The 17451-nt window shown below is 44.3% G+C and overlaps 1 protein-coding gene across 6 annotated transcripts in view; it reads right to left on the minus strand.

Moving 5' to 3' along the window:
- The window catches only part of SLC4A8 (solute carrier family 4 member 8), an 85708-nt gene that overhangs the window by 45693 nt on the left and 22564 nt on the right, over window positions 1-17451 (minus strand). For 4 of the 6 annotated variants that reach the window (XM_046659006.1, XM_046658997.1, XM_046658963.1 and 1 more), the window contains 3 exons: window positions 6398-6479; window positions 897-1043; window positions 252-387 (listed from right to left, as the gene is read on the minus strand). In XM_046659006.1, coding sequence (XP_046514962.1) covers window positions 252-387; window positions 897-1014 — 254 coding nt within the window. In that variant the 5' untranslated portion in view covers window positions 1015-1043; window positions 6398-6479. Of the gene's footprint in view, window positions 1-251; window positions 388-896; window positions 1063-6397; window positions 6480-17451 lie in introns of all 6 variants that reach the window. The other 2 variants (XM_046658979.1, XM_046658970.1) reach the window with 1 other exon arrangement.

A 17451-nucleotide genomic window follows, 5' to 3' on the forward strand; every position in this document is an offset into this window, starting at 1 on the left:
GTTAGGCTAGTTATAACCCCAAGGCTCTCATGAGGTTGGACTGTCCCATGGACATCCAAAAAACTCTGGAACTTCCAGTGAATTAAAACCCAAATGACTCTATGGTTCATGTTCAGCAAAAGTGTGGACCTATGCTATCTCTGCTGGGCTAGGTCCAAACCAAGGAGGCCTCACCAGGCATCTTCTAAGCCAGACCTATAATATCAAGATAGCCCAGGGACTGCTCTGACCCCGGTTGTTTTAGGCCTTACCTGGCTGTCTCCTTCCACTCGGCATCCTCTCCCTCTTTCACGCAGATCTCATCCAGCTCTGTGAACAGCTCGTGAGGCACATGCTCTTCATCTTCCTCGGTGCCGAGAATGAACTGAACACGCTGAGACGGTGTGTCTGGAAAGTGAACCACAGAGAAAGGTCTGCTCCCAGCCTCACCTTAGAACAGAAATAGCATCCTGCCTACGTAGCACATCCGGGGGCCTTACAACTTCAAGAACATATAGAAGACAATCCTGAACACAGATCGAAAAGAGTCCTTATTTTCACACACACACACAAAAGCTATTCTGTAGAAGCAGTTTCACAGGAGGAAAAAATTATCAACTAAGACCACTTGAAGAAAACAGACAAGAAACCGGAAATCTGACAAATTTGATCAAAAGAAATGGCTAATTCTCCAGCAAATGATTTCACCTACTATGGTATTGATTTGGGGGGCCTGAACTGTTAAGTTTTCAGGAAGATACTCTGATTCTTAGAGGCATTTCTTCTTGGATGCAAGCTCTGAAAACTCTACAGAAGGCTGTAGAACCAAGACCCCCTGCTTGATGTTCATCACACCTTCCCTCAGCCTCACCGAGCACCCCCCTCCCCACACGCCCCCTCTCTCCCGAGGGTGTTACCGTGGGCCAGGGCCTCTGGGCCTTCCTCCCCCTGGCTGGCTCCTTTGCCCCGCCCTCGTCTCCGGTGCTTCTGGCCATGGGCTCGGTGGTGCCGATGGCTCTGCCGGCCCAGCGGCATCCGAACACCCACGTACAGAGTTCTGTGACCTGAAAAGAAGCAGAAGGCCTGTAGAGAGAACTCCTTTAGTAAAAGGAGTCTAGTATTTAAGAGAGGAAAAAAAATTACACTTCTTTGGCCTGGTCACAACTCTGGAATGACCAAACTTCAAAGGCTTCCAGGACTAAAGATGCAGAGATCTTGCAGTTGAAGGTCTCCTTCGTCCTGCACGTAGCAGCAAACCTCACAGGAGTGTTAACATCAAAGGAAATAATGTGCAAGAACATGATTTGCAAAGCCCTGATGGTCTAGTGGTTAAGATTCGGGGCTCTCATTGCCACGGCCTGGGTTGTTTCCCCAGTCAGGGAACTGTCAGTTGTCATACTGTGGTGGCTGTGTGTTTTGGCTTTGTGGTGATTAAAGCTATGCCGCAGGCATTTCAAATACCAACAGGGTCACCTGTGGTGGACAGGTGTCAGTAGAGATTTAAGACTAGGAAAAAGGACCTGACCACCCACTTCTGAAAAGGTTGGCCATGAAAACCCTGTGAACAGCAGCAGAGCGTTGTCTGATACAGCACTGCAAGGTGAGAGGATGGTGCAAAAAGACCAGGCAGGGTTCCGCTCTGCTGTCCACAGGGTTGCTAGGAGTTGCAACTTCCCCCACAGCACTAACAACAAGGCCAGTACAGATGCTACTTGTTATTACAACAATTTGACTGAGCGATTGAAAAAAAGCAATAGAGTCACTAGGTGACACCTGCAGCCGGTCTTGGCAGGGAGGCAGCTTAGGAAAGTGGGTAAGTGCTCGTCAACCTGCCTGCAGCCAAAACTTGACTTCATCATTCACTAGCTGTGTGACCTGGAACAAGTTATCTAATATCTAATCTACCTCTGTCTTTAAAAAAGAATATCAGAGCCAGCCCTGATGGTCCAGTGGTTAAAGTTCAGCAGGCTCTGCTTTGGCGGCCCAGGTTCAGTTCCCGGGCACGGAACCACACCACTCATCCGTCAGTAGCCATGCTGTGGCAGTGGCTCACACAGAAGTAGAAGGACCTACAACTAGAATATACAGCTATGTACTGGGGCTTTGGGGAGGGAAAAAAAGAGAGAGAGGAAGATTGGCAACAGATAGTAGCTCAGGGTGAATCTTTCCCAGAGAAAATTTTTTAAAAGGATACTAAAAGCTTATTATTTAAACTCAGAAGTTTGAGCAGTAAATAAGATAATGTATGTAAAATGTGTAACACAATTCCTTGAATAAATTTTAGCAGCCAATACATTCTAGGATCAGTTTCCATTATTTTTTTTTCTGCATTGTAGAATACGCAATCTAGAATACAAATGAGAGACTAATTACAAATCGTGAGGAGCACGAGGCTGGGGTTATAGGGAGAGATATTAACTTCTGTACAAAAAGAGGGAACAGGAGAAAATAAATGACCCAGAAGCATTATTCTCCAGTTCCTCCTTTCCTACTCCCTCATTCCTTCTATAAACCTTATCTTGTTCTGTTCACCACTTCCAGACCTGTCTCACCTCCTCCGCCAAGGCTGGAGCCCAGAATCAGTAGCATCAAGGATACACAGAGCCTTGGTCTTCTCCCATTTCTGCCCAGTTACTGCTGCTCAGCACCCTAGGTCTCAGGCCCCCCACATCTTCCACCACAGAAGCTGTTCCAGTCTTTAGCCACTGTCTTCAAATCCACAGCCTTATCCACGGTTCCTCTCTCTAAGCAGTGACCTCACCTCATACTTTACTGAGAAGAGTTGGCCCTCTCATGTGAAATTCCTGCATTTCAGCCTGCCGCTTTCCTCCCCCAGCTTCTCCTCTTTACCAGGCTAATGAGCATCACCTCCCAGCCCTGTGGAGTCCTACTGCATCTCCATCTGTTATCAGATGCCTTTGATGGCTCTGTGGGAAGTAAGGTAACGCTGAAATCTTAGAGAAGGAAAGCTCTGCCTTCTCTAGGAAGTTTTTTTGGTCCAATCAATTCTCACAAACATTAGCCAACCACAGCGCGTGCCTTTTGAAAACACCAGAGAGAAAGGCAGAAATGAAAACAAGCCCCAGCGGGGGGCGGAGCTAAGAAGGACCAAGCGGCTGTCAGAAAATTAGGCATCAGTTTCTAGGCCGGGGACTCAGAAACAGGGACTTAGATTTTCTGAGTGAAATCAGCAGAGAAGAGGACAAACAAATGGACACTAGGAAACGAATATAGCACCAATAAAACCCAGTCCATCTACCCAGATTCTGCAGTCCAGTAACTTCACGGAACTACCCCTGTGGTCACTGCTGGCCATTCAACTATTTTCCCACCCACAGTCTTCCTTCTCCTCATCGACCTACCAACTCACCCAAATGCCACCTCCTTTCCGTCTCATTCTCTATTCTTCTTTCCAGTCATTACCAAAACTACTCTTTGGGGGCTATCTGTGTGCAAAGACAAGTATTCATTTGGTAAAATTTATGGGAAAGATGTAACATTAGTGTATATTTTTAAAAATAAGTAGGTATACATATACAGAAAGCAATCATTAGAGAACGGGGACTGAATCTCGTGGAGCAGGACAGAATCACGGTGTGACCCACCCATCACAGATAGAGACTGACTGGTGATGAAGATACACCAACTTACAGGGCATTCCATACATGCTGCTTCCCGAGCAGGCACACAGAACTCATCAGCACAGACAAAAGGGTGTTCCGCTCCCCTGGGCTACAGGATGACTCAAAGTCAATAACCACGGGGGGAATCTAACATGTGGAACAGGTGCAAGCCTTTTTTTTTAACCTATAAATATGACCAAATGGCTCCTACCTCTATTAAAAACTTATTAGAAGGCACTATACTTACTCTAGGACTCACAGGTTTAGTAGTTAATCAGGAATAATGATCTGCCAGAAAAAAACGGGAAAAGCCACTCCTCTAACTAAAGCAACTGCCCTGTGTTCCTCTGGAACTAGGAGAGGCCACTGAAGCACAGCATGCACTATTGCTCTGCGTGAGTTTATCTTTGGAAATCTCTTCTAACGTTTGCTTTTGACTCTTCCCATACATAAAAAAAGCAACGTCATGGTTTAATGCACCTTCTCCTACTGATGGAATGAACTTATGCAAAAAGACTCACATCTACCAAAGTCTCCAACAACGACTGCAGACTAAATCTCAGAAGTAGTTCTGAAAATAGGAGGGGGACTGCTTCGTGTCATGGGGAGCAGAGGGTATGGAATAAAGGAGAAGGAAGACCCAGAGATTTATCTGCAGCCACAGATCTTTGTATCACGGCATACACATTGAATTAGAACACAATTCACTTGTCTTCCATCAAAGTGGGACTGATTTTATTCCACGTCTTCAAGAGACAACACCTCCCCGAGAGCAGCCTCACTGAGCCCCAGGGCTGCCCTCGGAGTGAGTCAGGGTGAGCCCACAGCATGGCCCATCCTATGGCAAACCCCAACGCCTTCTTCTCCTCTCCAGAGCTACTCTAGAACTGCATCAGGTCTGAGGAGTGGGCACCATTTGTCCTCCATTTGCCTATAGTGCTTTTCTTAAAAAGTGCTAATAGAAATAAGATTCATAAGATGCTAGGTTTCAAAAACGTCTATGTATAAAGGGCCATTTCCCAACGTACTATCCCCTAGCAACGCCATCATCATAGATGGCTTTCTTTTACAGCAAAATGGGGAATGTATAAGGAATAGATGATGTCCTCTTGAGACGCTCCTCCTGCCAATCACTCAGCTGACCTCTGCCGATGGAACCCAGTCCTCAGGATCCAAGAGAGTTTGCCCAGGTTTATTATTCTATTTCCAGTAGACAAAAGGGTTCACAAACGGTTACCTCCTTGCTGAGGGCAAACATCTAGTGGGCCCAGACCACCACACTGAGAGCAACAGTGCCCCCAGGTTACAAGGAGAGGGTGGACGGGCAATAGGATGATCAGGGTAGAAGGAAAGATGGGGCAATACATAAAAATGTTTATATGATGCAGCAAGACGTTGAGGTTGGGTGGCCAGTGCTGGGCAGTGTGGCAGAGTAGAAAGAGCAGAATTCCATCTCAGTCTCACCTGCCATTAGGCTAGATGACCCTGAGCAGTTTCCCACCACGTACAATAGAGACGATACCTACCTGCCTGGGTTGCTGTGAAGATAAAAAAGACAACTTGTAGCAATGCCTAGCCAAATGCCTACACACAAGGGGCATTCAACAAATGTTAGCCTCTTGCCTCCACACCCTTTCCTTCTTCCGCTTTCTCCCAATTGCTGAAACCCACGCTGGCTTTTCTTCCATCTGGTCAAAATAACTTGGAAACCTTAACCTTGATATACCTGAACTGCACTGACCTCCACAGAGCCACCCACCTAAGTTCTCACGGTAACAGATCCAGAGGCTGAGTCAGCCTCCACAGCTTTCACTTTCTCCATCCAAAGGACAAGTTTTCTCTGGGGATTGCACAACTTTGATGAAAAAGACGTCACAGGAACAAGCAGTACGGAGGGAACATTTCACACGCTGTCTCAGTCATTAGAAAATTGCTGCATCATCGCCTTCAACATTGTGGGAGAGGCTGCCGAGATTTCACCAAGGCTTTTGAACCACATGTGGGTTCTCATTAAAGCCATGGTGCACACGAGCCTTTCTTTAATCAAACAGAGCGTCACCACTTATCAGGAAACTAGGCCCCGTGGGAGAAGGGAAAGCAGAAGGACACCACACTATGGTCATGTGGGGAGCTGAGGTGGGGGAGGAGAGAAAGGAAGAGGAGCTTTACTAAGGTAAACTAGACAGAGCAAGCCAATTAAAATGCCTCTTCCTTCCCTTCCACTTCAGTTGGGTTTTTATACAACTCTGTGCTATGAACTCTTAAAGAACATGCTATAGGTGTGTACATGTTTTCCCTTTTCTTATTTAGATGAAAACGCCAGGGCAGAAATGGATATAGTTACAATGGGAAGAGCAAACAATAGAAATGGGGTAAAAACAGGATGGGATAAAAAATGAATTTTTAGAACTATTTGTATTTTATTTTCTTTAAAAATTTTGTACATATCTATATTTCTAGGCAATCGTCAAGAAACACTAAACTGATCTGAGCACTTCACATTCTCAAGGAATAGGTTGTTTATTAATATTTGTATTAGACTTTACAGTGCTCAGTGCATTGTCTCACATGCTGTCTATTAGATCCTAATAGTAAAACAGCTATTATCATCTCTACTTTTACTTAACAGACGAGGAAATTGATGCTAAAGGAAATGAAGTGATTTTCCCCCAAGGTCTGACAGCTAGTGAGAAAGAGTTAGGACTCAAACCCAGGTCTCCTGATGGCAAAGCTGTCTCCCCTCGCCAGGCTGCCTCTCGCTAATTTCCCGCATTACGCAGAGCAGAGCTTCCTACCTTCCAACTCTTCTTTCTCATAGTGAATGTTGAGGATTGTGCTGGTCCCCCCCTGATCCACCACAGCTTCTTCATCTGGTCTCTGTCGAAACAGAAATAAGTAGTCATAGTAAGACCCACACATTCATTCAAGCACTCATTTAAGTACTGTGTGTACGCCAGACCCTTTATGTAACACTTGAGCGAGAAGACACAATGGTTTACATATATTTTTAATTTGAACCTCACAATAACTTTGAGACACAAACATGGCAGCCATTTTCTTTCTCATTTTATAAATGTGCAGCCTGAGACTCAGAGAACATTAAGTAATTATTGCCCCAGGTCACAAATGTGGTAAGAGGCAGAGCCAGGACCGAGCCCAGGTCTTGTGACTGCGGATCTCCCGCCTCCCCTCTCCACCTGTACATCTGTCAACCATGTTGGCATCTTGTAAGTGGTGTCAACCACATTGTCTTATTTGGTATAAACTGGTCTCCTTGACGTCTCTGCAGCATTTGAGGCTGTGTACCACTCTGTCCTTGAAGTTCTCCATCCTGCTGCTCTGACCAGATCTCCTCTGTCTCCTCCTAAGGCTCTTCTTCTTCCTCGAACCGTAATTCCCCAGGAAGAGCGCTCTACCTCACACTGAGTTTTACAATGTCAACAGCCTGAAACTGTGGGGCTCCGTATTCGACAACCCACTGGGATGCCGTATCTCAAGATCCACGTGTCTACAACCAAACAAATCTTCCTTCCCAAACTAGCAACCTGCACTCATTTACTTCCTTCAGCCCACGGCACCGTCAGTTCTTAGTCCACCTTTGAAATCCCAAGCTTATTTATTCATCCATTCCACACATATTGAGTGTCTATTAAATGCCTTCAGGGAAACAGTCCCCTTTTCTCATCAAGACCTCCTTTGCAATTTCTCTCGAATTCACTCTCATCTCCCATCCACTCTATCCCACACTTCCCACTCCTTTCCGGCACACTGGACATTTTTTCAGTTCTAGAACCACACTCACTTTCTTCCCTGAGTGCTGCTCCCTCTGCCTAGAACTATCACCCTCTCCCTGCCACCCTCACCTGCACCACAGCAGCCATCTTACTCATCAGCCCACAGACCTCGGCCTAATTGCCCTTCTCGGAAGCCTTCCCTGCCTGCCCCTCTTCTGACCTAAGCTGGGCCCTCCCGCTGACACACCCTCACAGCACACTGTACTTCCCCTTAGTAATGCAACATCTCTGCTCCTTAAGGCAGGGACCATATCCGCCTTGCTCACCACTGTTTCCCCAGCACCCTGCACAGACTTTTCACAGAGTAGGTGCGCAATAAATCTTGTTAAAAGAATGAGGACAATGGCACTTACCTTACCAAGACAGTGAACTATTTCAAAAAAATCTTAGCTGCTTTCCCTGCCAGTCTATTTCCCTGACCAGCCCCGCAGCTCCAGCCAGGCTCGCTGATCCCACAGGCGCCAGGCACTTTCCCACCTCCGTGCCTTTGGTCACCCTGCACAGTCATCTCACACGCCCCTTCCCCAACTCTCCAGCACTCAAATCCTCACCACCCCCTAGATCCTGCTCAAATTGCCAGCTTACTGTTCTAATTTTACTATTTTTTAGTTATCATCTATACCCCCAAATAAGGCAACTCTAAACATAAGGCAATCCATTGTCCCAAGGAGAAGATTCAAAAAAAGTTTCTTGAGGCCAACTTGAATAAACAAACTTTAAGGGAAGTAGACGAAGTAGTCAAATGGCTACTTACAGCATTTTATTTACGATTTTAGTTTTATAGACATATTTTAATTACATATTATTACTAACACGGAATAATCTCCAAGATATAATATTAAATTTGAAAAGCAAGATGGAGAAAACTGTATAATTTCCTAACTTTTATCTAAGAAAGGGTGTTGGAGTATATGCATCTGTTTATATGTAAAAACGCACAAAGGAAGAACAACCCATAAAAGCCTTTTTTAAACAGTTACCTCTAGAGGAAGGAGGGAGATAGGTAAAAGAGACAAGGGCAGAAGCGAGCCTTCTTTGAATATCCCTTATTTTGTAAATATTTTACATAACTTTAAAACAAAATTAAACTTTTAAAAGTAATTCCCAGAAATCAAAAACAAAATGAAAGCAAATGCCAAATTGATGGCATAACTATTCCAAGAGAAATTATTCCAAGTAACATTAAAACATAACAAACTGACAGAATGGCCTTACTGGCATGTACCCTAAGGAGAAAAGAATTTTAAAAGATCTTAAACTACTTTTTATTTATCGTATTGTTGGTTGTAGTGCCAGTGTCACCATTCTGAGACAGTTGTGTATTGCGAGATAAAACAAACGAATTCTGTGAACTTACTCTGTAACTCCCCAGGTGACTGAGAACTGGGATCCTCAGCAGGGGTGAAAGGGGGTACAGTTGTAAGACAGAAGTTAGGGAAAAACCATGGAGTCCAAAATTTGAATTGGAAGTATCAACAAGAATATATGAAGCATTTTTATCTTTAAATGTTTTAAAGTTATAAATTTCTATTTTCCAGCTCTGTCCACTCAAAAGGCCTAGAAAAAATGATCGGCCAGGAGCCATGAGGATCATTAGCATCTAGATTGTAGTCTCTTAAAATACCATCTTCTACTAAAAGGCACTCAGACAACGAGGGTTATGTCAAAAGGACTCGGGCCAACTTACAGAGGTCCCTTGCCAAAAATAGGACAATTTAGCATCAATAAGAGTGATAACTGCAATGGATTGAATATGTCAAATATGTTAAAATCCACGAGTTCACAAGGTCACTTTAAAAATTAACTAATTGGCCCCCATTGGAGGATAATGCTAATACCCCTACTCATGACTTTGACAACTGGTAAAAATTTATCCTGGTTTTCCTATATAAACTGTACCATAGAGAGGTACCATAGCGATGAGAGAAGTTTCTTATTATAGAAGAGAATAAATGATTGAGGAATGTTAGAATTAGAACACTGCCCTTTTGCCTCCCTAATGGATTGCATTGATTTTCAACGGCCACTAACATCACAAAAAGAGAGACAACCAGGCATTACATGCCTCCTAATGGGAGACCGTATCACCACCCATGAGGTAATCTTACCAAAAAATTGTCCCCGAATCTGATCAAGTCTTTAAATCCAAACACCAATTTACTGAAAATACAGTGAAACAGCGTCCCATTAAAAATACCACCACAGGAACACAATCCGCAGAACCCAGATTGTGGGAAACTATAGAACAAACTCTCTCCCCAGCCCCGTTTTTAAAAAGAAACAACTGCAGGAAGAGAAAGACAGAAACGGAGACAGGGAAAGAGCAAGGTGAAACCAAGAGTTAAAAGAAACAACAAACCAATCACAATGTGTAGACTTTATCTGAGTCATGATCCAAACTAACTAACTGAAATCACTTTTTCAGTTACTTCTTAAAAGTTATGACATATGAGACGATTAGAAATACGAATATTGACTAGATCTCTTATGATATTACAGAAATTGCTACTTTCTCTTGAGGTGGTATGGTGCTTGTTTTCTTAAGAATCTTCACCTTTTAGTGATACACACTGCAATATGTATACAGATGACACAGAAAAATTACATATAGGTAAAATAATAAATTAACTTAGAAATATTAATCTCTCTCTTACATTTTATAAAAGAATGTTATTCAAAATCTTCAAATGCATCTCTATCATCAGTGACTTCTTCCTCATCACCATAGGTGCTTTGAGTCCATTTTCCAGAGCATGTCAGTTTCACCACCATCTTAGTTGTAAATACTCTCCTTTCTCAGAAATAACTTTTACATGGAAAATACTTGCTTTTATTATAGACTTATTTATTATTTGTTTACCTAGCTTATCTTTTAGATCATGAATTCCCTGACAGCAGGAGCCACATATTTTCATCTTTATGTTCTCCCAGAGTCCAACACAGTAGCTTACCATTGCAAGCAGCCTGCCCTTCCATAAGTTCCAGGACGGTGGGTACTGTGTCTTATATTTATCACTATCCATCTACCACCTAACACAATGTCCAGTATGTGGTAAGTATCCAATAAATTTTGATGAATGAATATTTATTTTTCTGAACTCTTTCTTTATCACATGATCATATATTTTCTCATAAAACTTCATATATATTCATATGCATTAAAAATTATCTATCTATATACATATATATATTATATACATATAATAATGAAAAGTTAATATGCTATAATATAAATGTTTCATTATTTACATATAATAATAAATTATTCATATACACATAAATAATATACATATATATGAATAATTTTTCATGTTGGCTTCCCCACAGGTCTGTAATATCCAGAGAACAGGGACCAGTTAATTACAATGCTTAGTACCGTGCAGACACCTGACACAGCAGAGAATGCAGAGAATCTGGAGGGAGGGAGGGAGGATTGAGTCCTTGACTCTGGACTATAGAAGCAAATACGAAGAACAAGCTCAATCATCTGAAAAATTCAGGTTGAAAAATCAACTTGTTGTTTGTTTCCTTAATTTATATTGGTTAATCACAGCCTAAATTCACTGAATAAATGTGCGTCCACTTTCTTTGTCTTGCCAAAGAAAACAGAACCCCTGTAAAACACCATTAGCCAAGGCTTTTGAAAGGTCAGGCTTGAATGTGAACGTGCGGACCTTATTTGTATCCTGGTTCCAATAAGCCAACTATTAAAAAAATTATAAGGCACTCAGAAACTTAAACAACTCAATGGGCATTTGATTATATTAAGGAATTGTTCATTTTTAAGTATAATAACAATATTGTCATATGGTAGTTACATCATTAAAAAAAGAATCCTTAGGGGCAGGCGCAGTGGTGTAGTGGTTAGGTTGGTGCGCTCTGCTTCAGCAGCCCGGGTGGCCCAGGTTCACAGATTCGGATCCTGGGTGCAGATCTATGCACTGCTCATCAAGCTATGCTGTGGCAGGCATCCCACATATAAAATAGATGAAGACCGGCACAGATCTTAGCTCAGGGCTAATCTTCCTCAGCAAAAGGAGGAGGATTTGAAGCGGATCTTAGCTAAGGGCTAGTCTTCCTCAAAAAAAAAAAAAAAAAGAGTCCTTAATCTCCAGTGATACCTACTGAAGTTTTTACTGATGAAATGATATGATGTCTGAGATTTGGAGAGTGGGTGGAGACACAGATGAAACAATATAGGTGTGTGTTCATTGTTGAAGCCAGGTCATGCGTACATGATGATTGATTTAAGTCTCTCTACTTTGGTATACGCTTGAAATGTTCCATAAATTTCAAATATACACAAAGTTTGTTTAAAATCATATAAAAATGAAAAGAAGGGAACATCAAGTCTCAGGGGTCCGTGCCTGCTGCCGATTCCTCACCAGATGGCTCTTCCTTCCTCTGACACCATTATTGTCTACGGCAGACAGGATTTCTTAACCACGGATTGCTAAGATTCCCATGAATGGGCTACGAATGAGCGTGCACTTTTCTTGGGAGAGGGTCTGTGACCTTCAGCAGATTCTCAGGGGAGTTTCTGACTCAGAAAAGATTAAAATCATGAGAACCACATTATATAAGTTTAGGAGAAAAAGGAAAGGTGGGAGGGAGGGAAAGAGAGCAGGAAAGAAGGGTGATCTAGAGAAAACGCCCTGTTCCTGAGTCTTCTCTCTTCTGTACTTCCTCCCAGCTCACTGACACTGACCCACTCCATAAATGTGAATTGATGTGGGTGCCTACCTCAAGGACTAGATACAACAAAAAGAACTAAGGGGGTTAACCACACATTAGAACACTGAAACTGCAAGGCACGTCTTGAGAGAGAAAGCACTGCTATGAGCCTTGAAAAATGAATGAATTATAGCTGAGTAGCAGACCAGATTCTCACTTAACAGTTAATGGACAAATTAAAAGGCTGGAGCAGAGCTGAGTTTTACATAATGGCTCCAGCTCCTGGAAGCAGCCACCGAGGCTGCAGGGGAGGGGAAGGGCGCAGGCAGGGGAGCCCACCTTGAGCCGAACCCCTGACACGCCTGCCCTGGTGCTCCACTCTGGACCTGGGGGGGTGAAAGTCCCCCAAACTCAGCTCTGCCTTCTTTCCTGCAGTCAGTCTCTGACTTTTCACCTCCCAAGATCCCCTTCATCTTTTCTCCTAAGGATCCAATAAACAGAGATTGTAAGTAACACCCTCCCACCCCTCCTCTCTCCACCTCCCCCAACAACAAAAAGAGTCAAGGGTTTATTGAGTTCTGATGCATTTAACCATTTTTAAATATAGAGGTGACTTCCAGGGTTTCTAATCAGCAAACTGAATTGACACGATTAGTATTTATTGAGCACTTACTACATACCTAGCATTGTGCTCTACGTATATTACGGCAATTATTCCTTGCAACGTCCCAATCAAGGCTATGCAAGATTTCACAAGAGCTGAGTGGGACAGGAAGAGCTCCAACTCAGGTCTCTCTGGCTTCTTATATTAACATTTATGCTAATATTGCCAAAGGCAAAGAACCCGGTCATTTTAGAGAGCTCAGGTCATCTAATCACGGATTACTGTCCCAGTGAGAATAGCTCAAGATCCACACTACCACCTTCCTAAGTCCCTCGCGCTCCAGAACCTTAGACTTCAAACTACCCCTTTACTGACCAGATTTCCAATAGTTCTCCATCTCCTTACTCAATTCCATCTCGCTCTTCATTCAGCAAAGCCTATGAAGCCCGGCCCCTGGTAGATCCCGTCACTCACTCTGACCACAGATGCCCGACTCTCTAACGCCCTCAATGTGACTTCCTCACTGAATGTGGACACCCTATAGCAAGAAGAGAAGGTTCCACGGGACTTGTGCAGCTCTCCCAGACCTTTTCACAGTGGCCGTGAGCTCCTGAGTGTCCACGAGCTTCCTCTTTTGACTCTTCAGCAGCCTGCGAGGGGCCTAAAAGCCCCAAGTGGCTCTGGTTTCTCAGAGATTCTTCTGTTGAACCCCAGCGGAGTCACTCCTGTTCAGTACAGATCCCTAGTTAGTACACTGCAACAGGCAGAATAATGGCCCCGAAAGATACGCTCATCTTAATCCCTAGACTGTGTGACTATGTTACCTTACACGGCAATGGGGAATTAAGGCTGCAGACAGAAGTAAGGTTGCTCATCGGCTGACCTTAAGATACAAGCTTATCCGGCTCAATGTAATCACATGGATCCCTAAAAGTGGAAGAGGGAGACAGAAGAGTAGAGGGAGAGAAAGAGATGCCAAAGCAGGGTCCAAGACATGCTATGTTGCTGGTTTTGAAGATGGAGGAAGGGCACTATGAGCCGAGGAATGCGGACAGCCTCTAGAAGCTAAAGAAGTCCAGGAAACAGATTCTCTCAGTCTCCAGAAGCAAACACAGCCCCGCCAAGACTTTGAGTTTAGTCCAACGAGACCTGAGTTGGACTTCTGACTATAGAACTGTAACATAATCAATTTGTGTTCTTTTAAGCCACTAAATTTGTGGTAATTTGTTATGGCAACAATAGAAACTAATATACACATAATGGCTTCCTAACTACCAAGATCAGAGTAAACTTGTCACTGCCTTACAGGAAACAACCAGCCTCTCCATTATCTAAGGTTGGTTGTTGTTACCTAGCAGCAGATTTAGAAGAAACACAGTTGCTTTTCTGTGTCCTGATTACCACCATGACAGGCTTGACTGAGAGCCCATCTACCCTGCCAAGACAAACCATGAGCTAAGACAATTACCTACAAATTTTGAAGGAAGTAAATTCGCAGCCTGAATTGTCACCCAGACTGTCTCAATTCTCTGCTTGGCACGACAGCCCACACCTCTTCTACTGAAGCTCTCCAGTAGAGCTGGGAAAGCCAAGCAAAGAGAATGCTCACATTCTCAAGTCCCCCAGAGGGAAAGAACACCTGGTGTGTTGGGAGAGGGCGGAGGAGCATGGACTGCACACTGCCGCGTGGTGAGAGGAGAAACTGCTATGGCTGATACTTTTGTTTAATAACATTCAGCAAATATTTACTGACTGCTTACCATAAACTGACCGTGATCCTCACAACAGCTGACCTGCTCTCTACAGAGCCATTCATTCATTCGCTCAGCAAATATTTAGTAAGCTCCAACATGTGCCAGAGTCATTGGGCGCTAGCATTCAGGTCCCCATCAGGAACTCTCAGAACTTCTTCAGTCCACAGAAGACGGGACTCTCTTCCCATCATGGGCCACGCTTCCCAATTATCACCCATTTACCAGGGTTTGTTATTCTGAAGATTTCTGCAAAATTTTCCATTCTGAGCAGGCCAGATTCACATAAAAGCCAAACTCACTTGCTCCTTTCACCACTTCCACGTTCCCTGAACCTCCTTGCAGGCCCCAGCAGCCCTGGGCTCAAATGCTGACAGTTCCGACCTCTCCAGCCTTCTCCTCCAGCACTTCTTTCTGCTCGGTTCTGAAAGTGCTGATCAGGAGAACTGTGAAGCTACAAGACGTCCCAGCTCCAGTTCAAACCAGGGGCTCTCCCTGAAGTTTCTGATCTTCTTCCTCCATTACTACCCCTTTAAGAGCTCAGTGACTCCTATAATTTCAATAACCACCTCCAGAGGTCTCATCAAAGTTCAGTAATGCAGGCCTTCATTCATTCATCCGAAATAGCAGCCTCCTTGTGGCCTCCCTCATCCAGTCTCTTCCCACCCTAACACAGCCTGCGCACACCTTGCACACATCTTCTGACCCAGGCACTGGTCTCGGTGTCAAAGACACAAGCTCCAGTAACACAGAGTGACGAGGGGCAAGTTCTTTGGAGAAGGGCAGCTGTGCCACTCACTGAACTTACTTCACCTCTCTATGTCTTGGTTTCCTCATTTGAAAAATGGAGATAATAAAGGCATACAACTCTCAAGGTTACAGAGAGAATTAAATGAGATAACGCATGGAAAGCACTTAGCCCAGTGCCTGGCACACGGCAAGCACTCAGTAAAAGCTAACTTATATAAACAACAACATCAAAGGGAGCTGTCAGGTTAGCAGCAGAGAAGAACATGCATATTCCACAATAAGGAGTGGGAGAAGTGACAGCACTTGGTGGGTGTGGTGAGCAGACAAGACTGAGTAACGAATTCTGATAACGATATGGAGCCAGACCTTGACTGTTAAAATGGAATATTCTAGGTGGAGAGGAAGAGAAAGATTTTCCAGCTGGAACAGTTGAGCAAAAGCACAGCAGCACAGAAGGGAGAGCTTCTGTGTAACCGAGCAACAGCCCTCTGACGCTCTGCCCTAATCCTGACACGACCAAGAGCTCCTTAAGGAGAGGCCCATCGGCTTTGGATCTGCAATAGTCATTCAATCACTCACGCAACTGAGTGCCTCTTTTATTCCAGGCACTGTGTTGTGTGACACGATTTTCTGCCTGGTTCCTGCCCTCATGAAGCTTCAAAAAGATAAGAAATCAAGACAAGAACATTTCAGATAGGTTATAAGTGTTATTAAGAAAATAAAACAGGGCTGGCCCGGTGGCATAGCGGTTAAGTTCGTGCTCTCTGCTTCAGCAGCCAGGGGCTCGTGGGTTTGGATCCTGGGCGCGGACCTAGCACCGCTCATCAAGGCATGCTGTGCTGGCAGCCCACATACAAAATAGAGGAAGTGGGCACAGATGTTAGCTCAGGGCCAACCTTCCTCACCCTCAAAAAAAAATCAAGAAAATAAAACAGGATTATCTGAGAGTGACTATAATCACAGGGAAAGCCACTCGGGGGAGGTGACATTTGAGTTGGGTCATGAGAAGGCCCGCGTAGAAGAACGTCCTAGGCAGAGGCAATGACAAGAACGAAGGTCCTGGGCATGAAGGAGCTTGCCACTTTGAGGAAAGAGAAAGAAAGCCAGTGCAGGGGTGCATGGTGAGAGAGTGGAGGACCAGCAGCCGGGGAGGTGGGCATGGCTCTGGTCATGTGAAAGTGCAATAGGCTGTGGGAAGGAGTCTGGATTTTATTCTAAAACGCACTGGTAAGCCACTGCAGGGTTTCAGGATGGGATATAACCTGATCTGGTCTTTGTTTTTAAAAGCTCCCTCCGGCTGCCATGTGGAAAGTGGACCACAGAAGGGCAAGAGAGAAAGAAGAGGGAACTGTTAGGAGACTGGCGCAGTCATCCAAACCTAAGAAAACAGCCTACACTTGTGATATTTAAATGCGATGCCTGGAATCTCTGTTCACATCAAGTTACACAATCTCCCCACTTTGCAAGGTCCATCTCCCTCCACACAGCCTCACTGGGCACGCAGGAGGGTGAACTGCTCATTTTCAGTTGGTTGACTGCATCCCCCCAGGTCATCCCTATTTCCTTTCCTCCTCCTACTCCCACTTCTTTTCCTCCCTATATCTCAAGTACCCATTTGCCCATCACCTGACTCAGCCTTCATGAGGTCCTACTGTTTCTGCTCTATTCCTTGTCTTCTCCTCATCCCACCACCCATGAAAGCTTCATGAGCTAGATCTAAAGGAGACAATTATGTCTATCCTAGAAGCACTGAGGAATTATCAATTTCACAGAGCACTCATAGAAGCCTTGGGGTTATTATGATCTTGACAATATAACTGGTACACATTCTGCATGTTAAGGACACTGTCTCCTCACATTCGTTCCAGCCTGTTCTCCCCACTGGAGCCAGAGAAATCTTTCAATAGGAAAATGTGATGATGATCTCATCAGCCCTCTTTCTTTCTCTGGTTCTTGCTCTCTCCCCTTCTCTCTCTCTTCTTTCCCTCTCTACTTAAACCCCTTCAGTGGCTTCCCCTTGTTCCTCAGATAAATACCAACTTCCTCAGCCTGGGCTATATGGTCCTGTGTGTTCTGACCCCAGAATACATCTCACACCCTTCCCCTCTCTGCTCCGCAGGGCTCCAGCCACACTGGCTTGCTTTCAGGTCTTCTACCTTGCCATGCCCCCTTCTGCTGTTCTCTTTATCTCCAAGGCCCTTTGATCTCCCGCTTCCCTCAGCTGACACTTATTCTCTACATCTTTGCCCAAATTTCTTCCTTAGCAAAATCTTCTC

This window comes from Equus quagga, chromosome 1, assembly GCF_021613505.1.
Source record: "Equus quagga isolate Etosha38 chromosome 1, UCLA_HA_Equagga_1.0, whole genome shotgun sequence".
In the NCBI taxonomy this organism is placed as follows: Eukaryota; Metazoa; Chordata; class Mammalia; order Perissodactyla; family Equidae; genus Equus; species Equus quagga.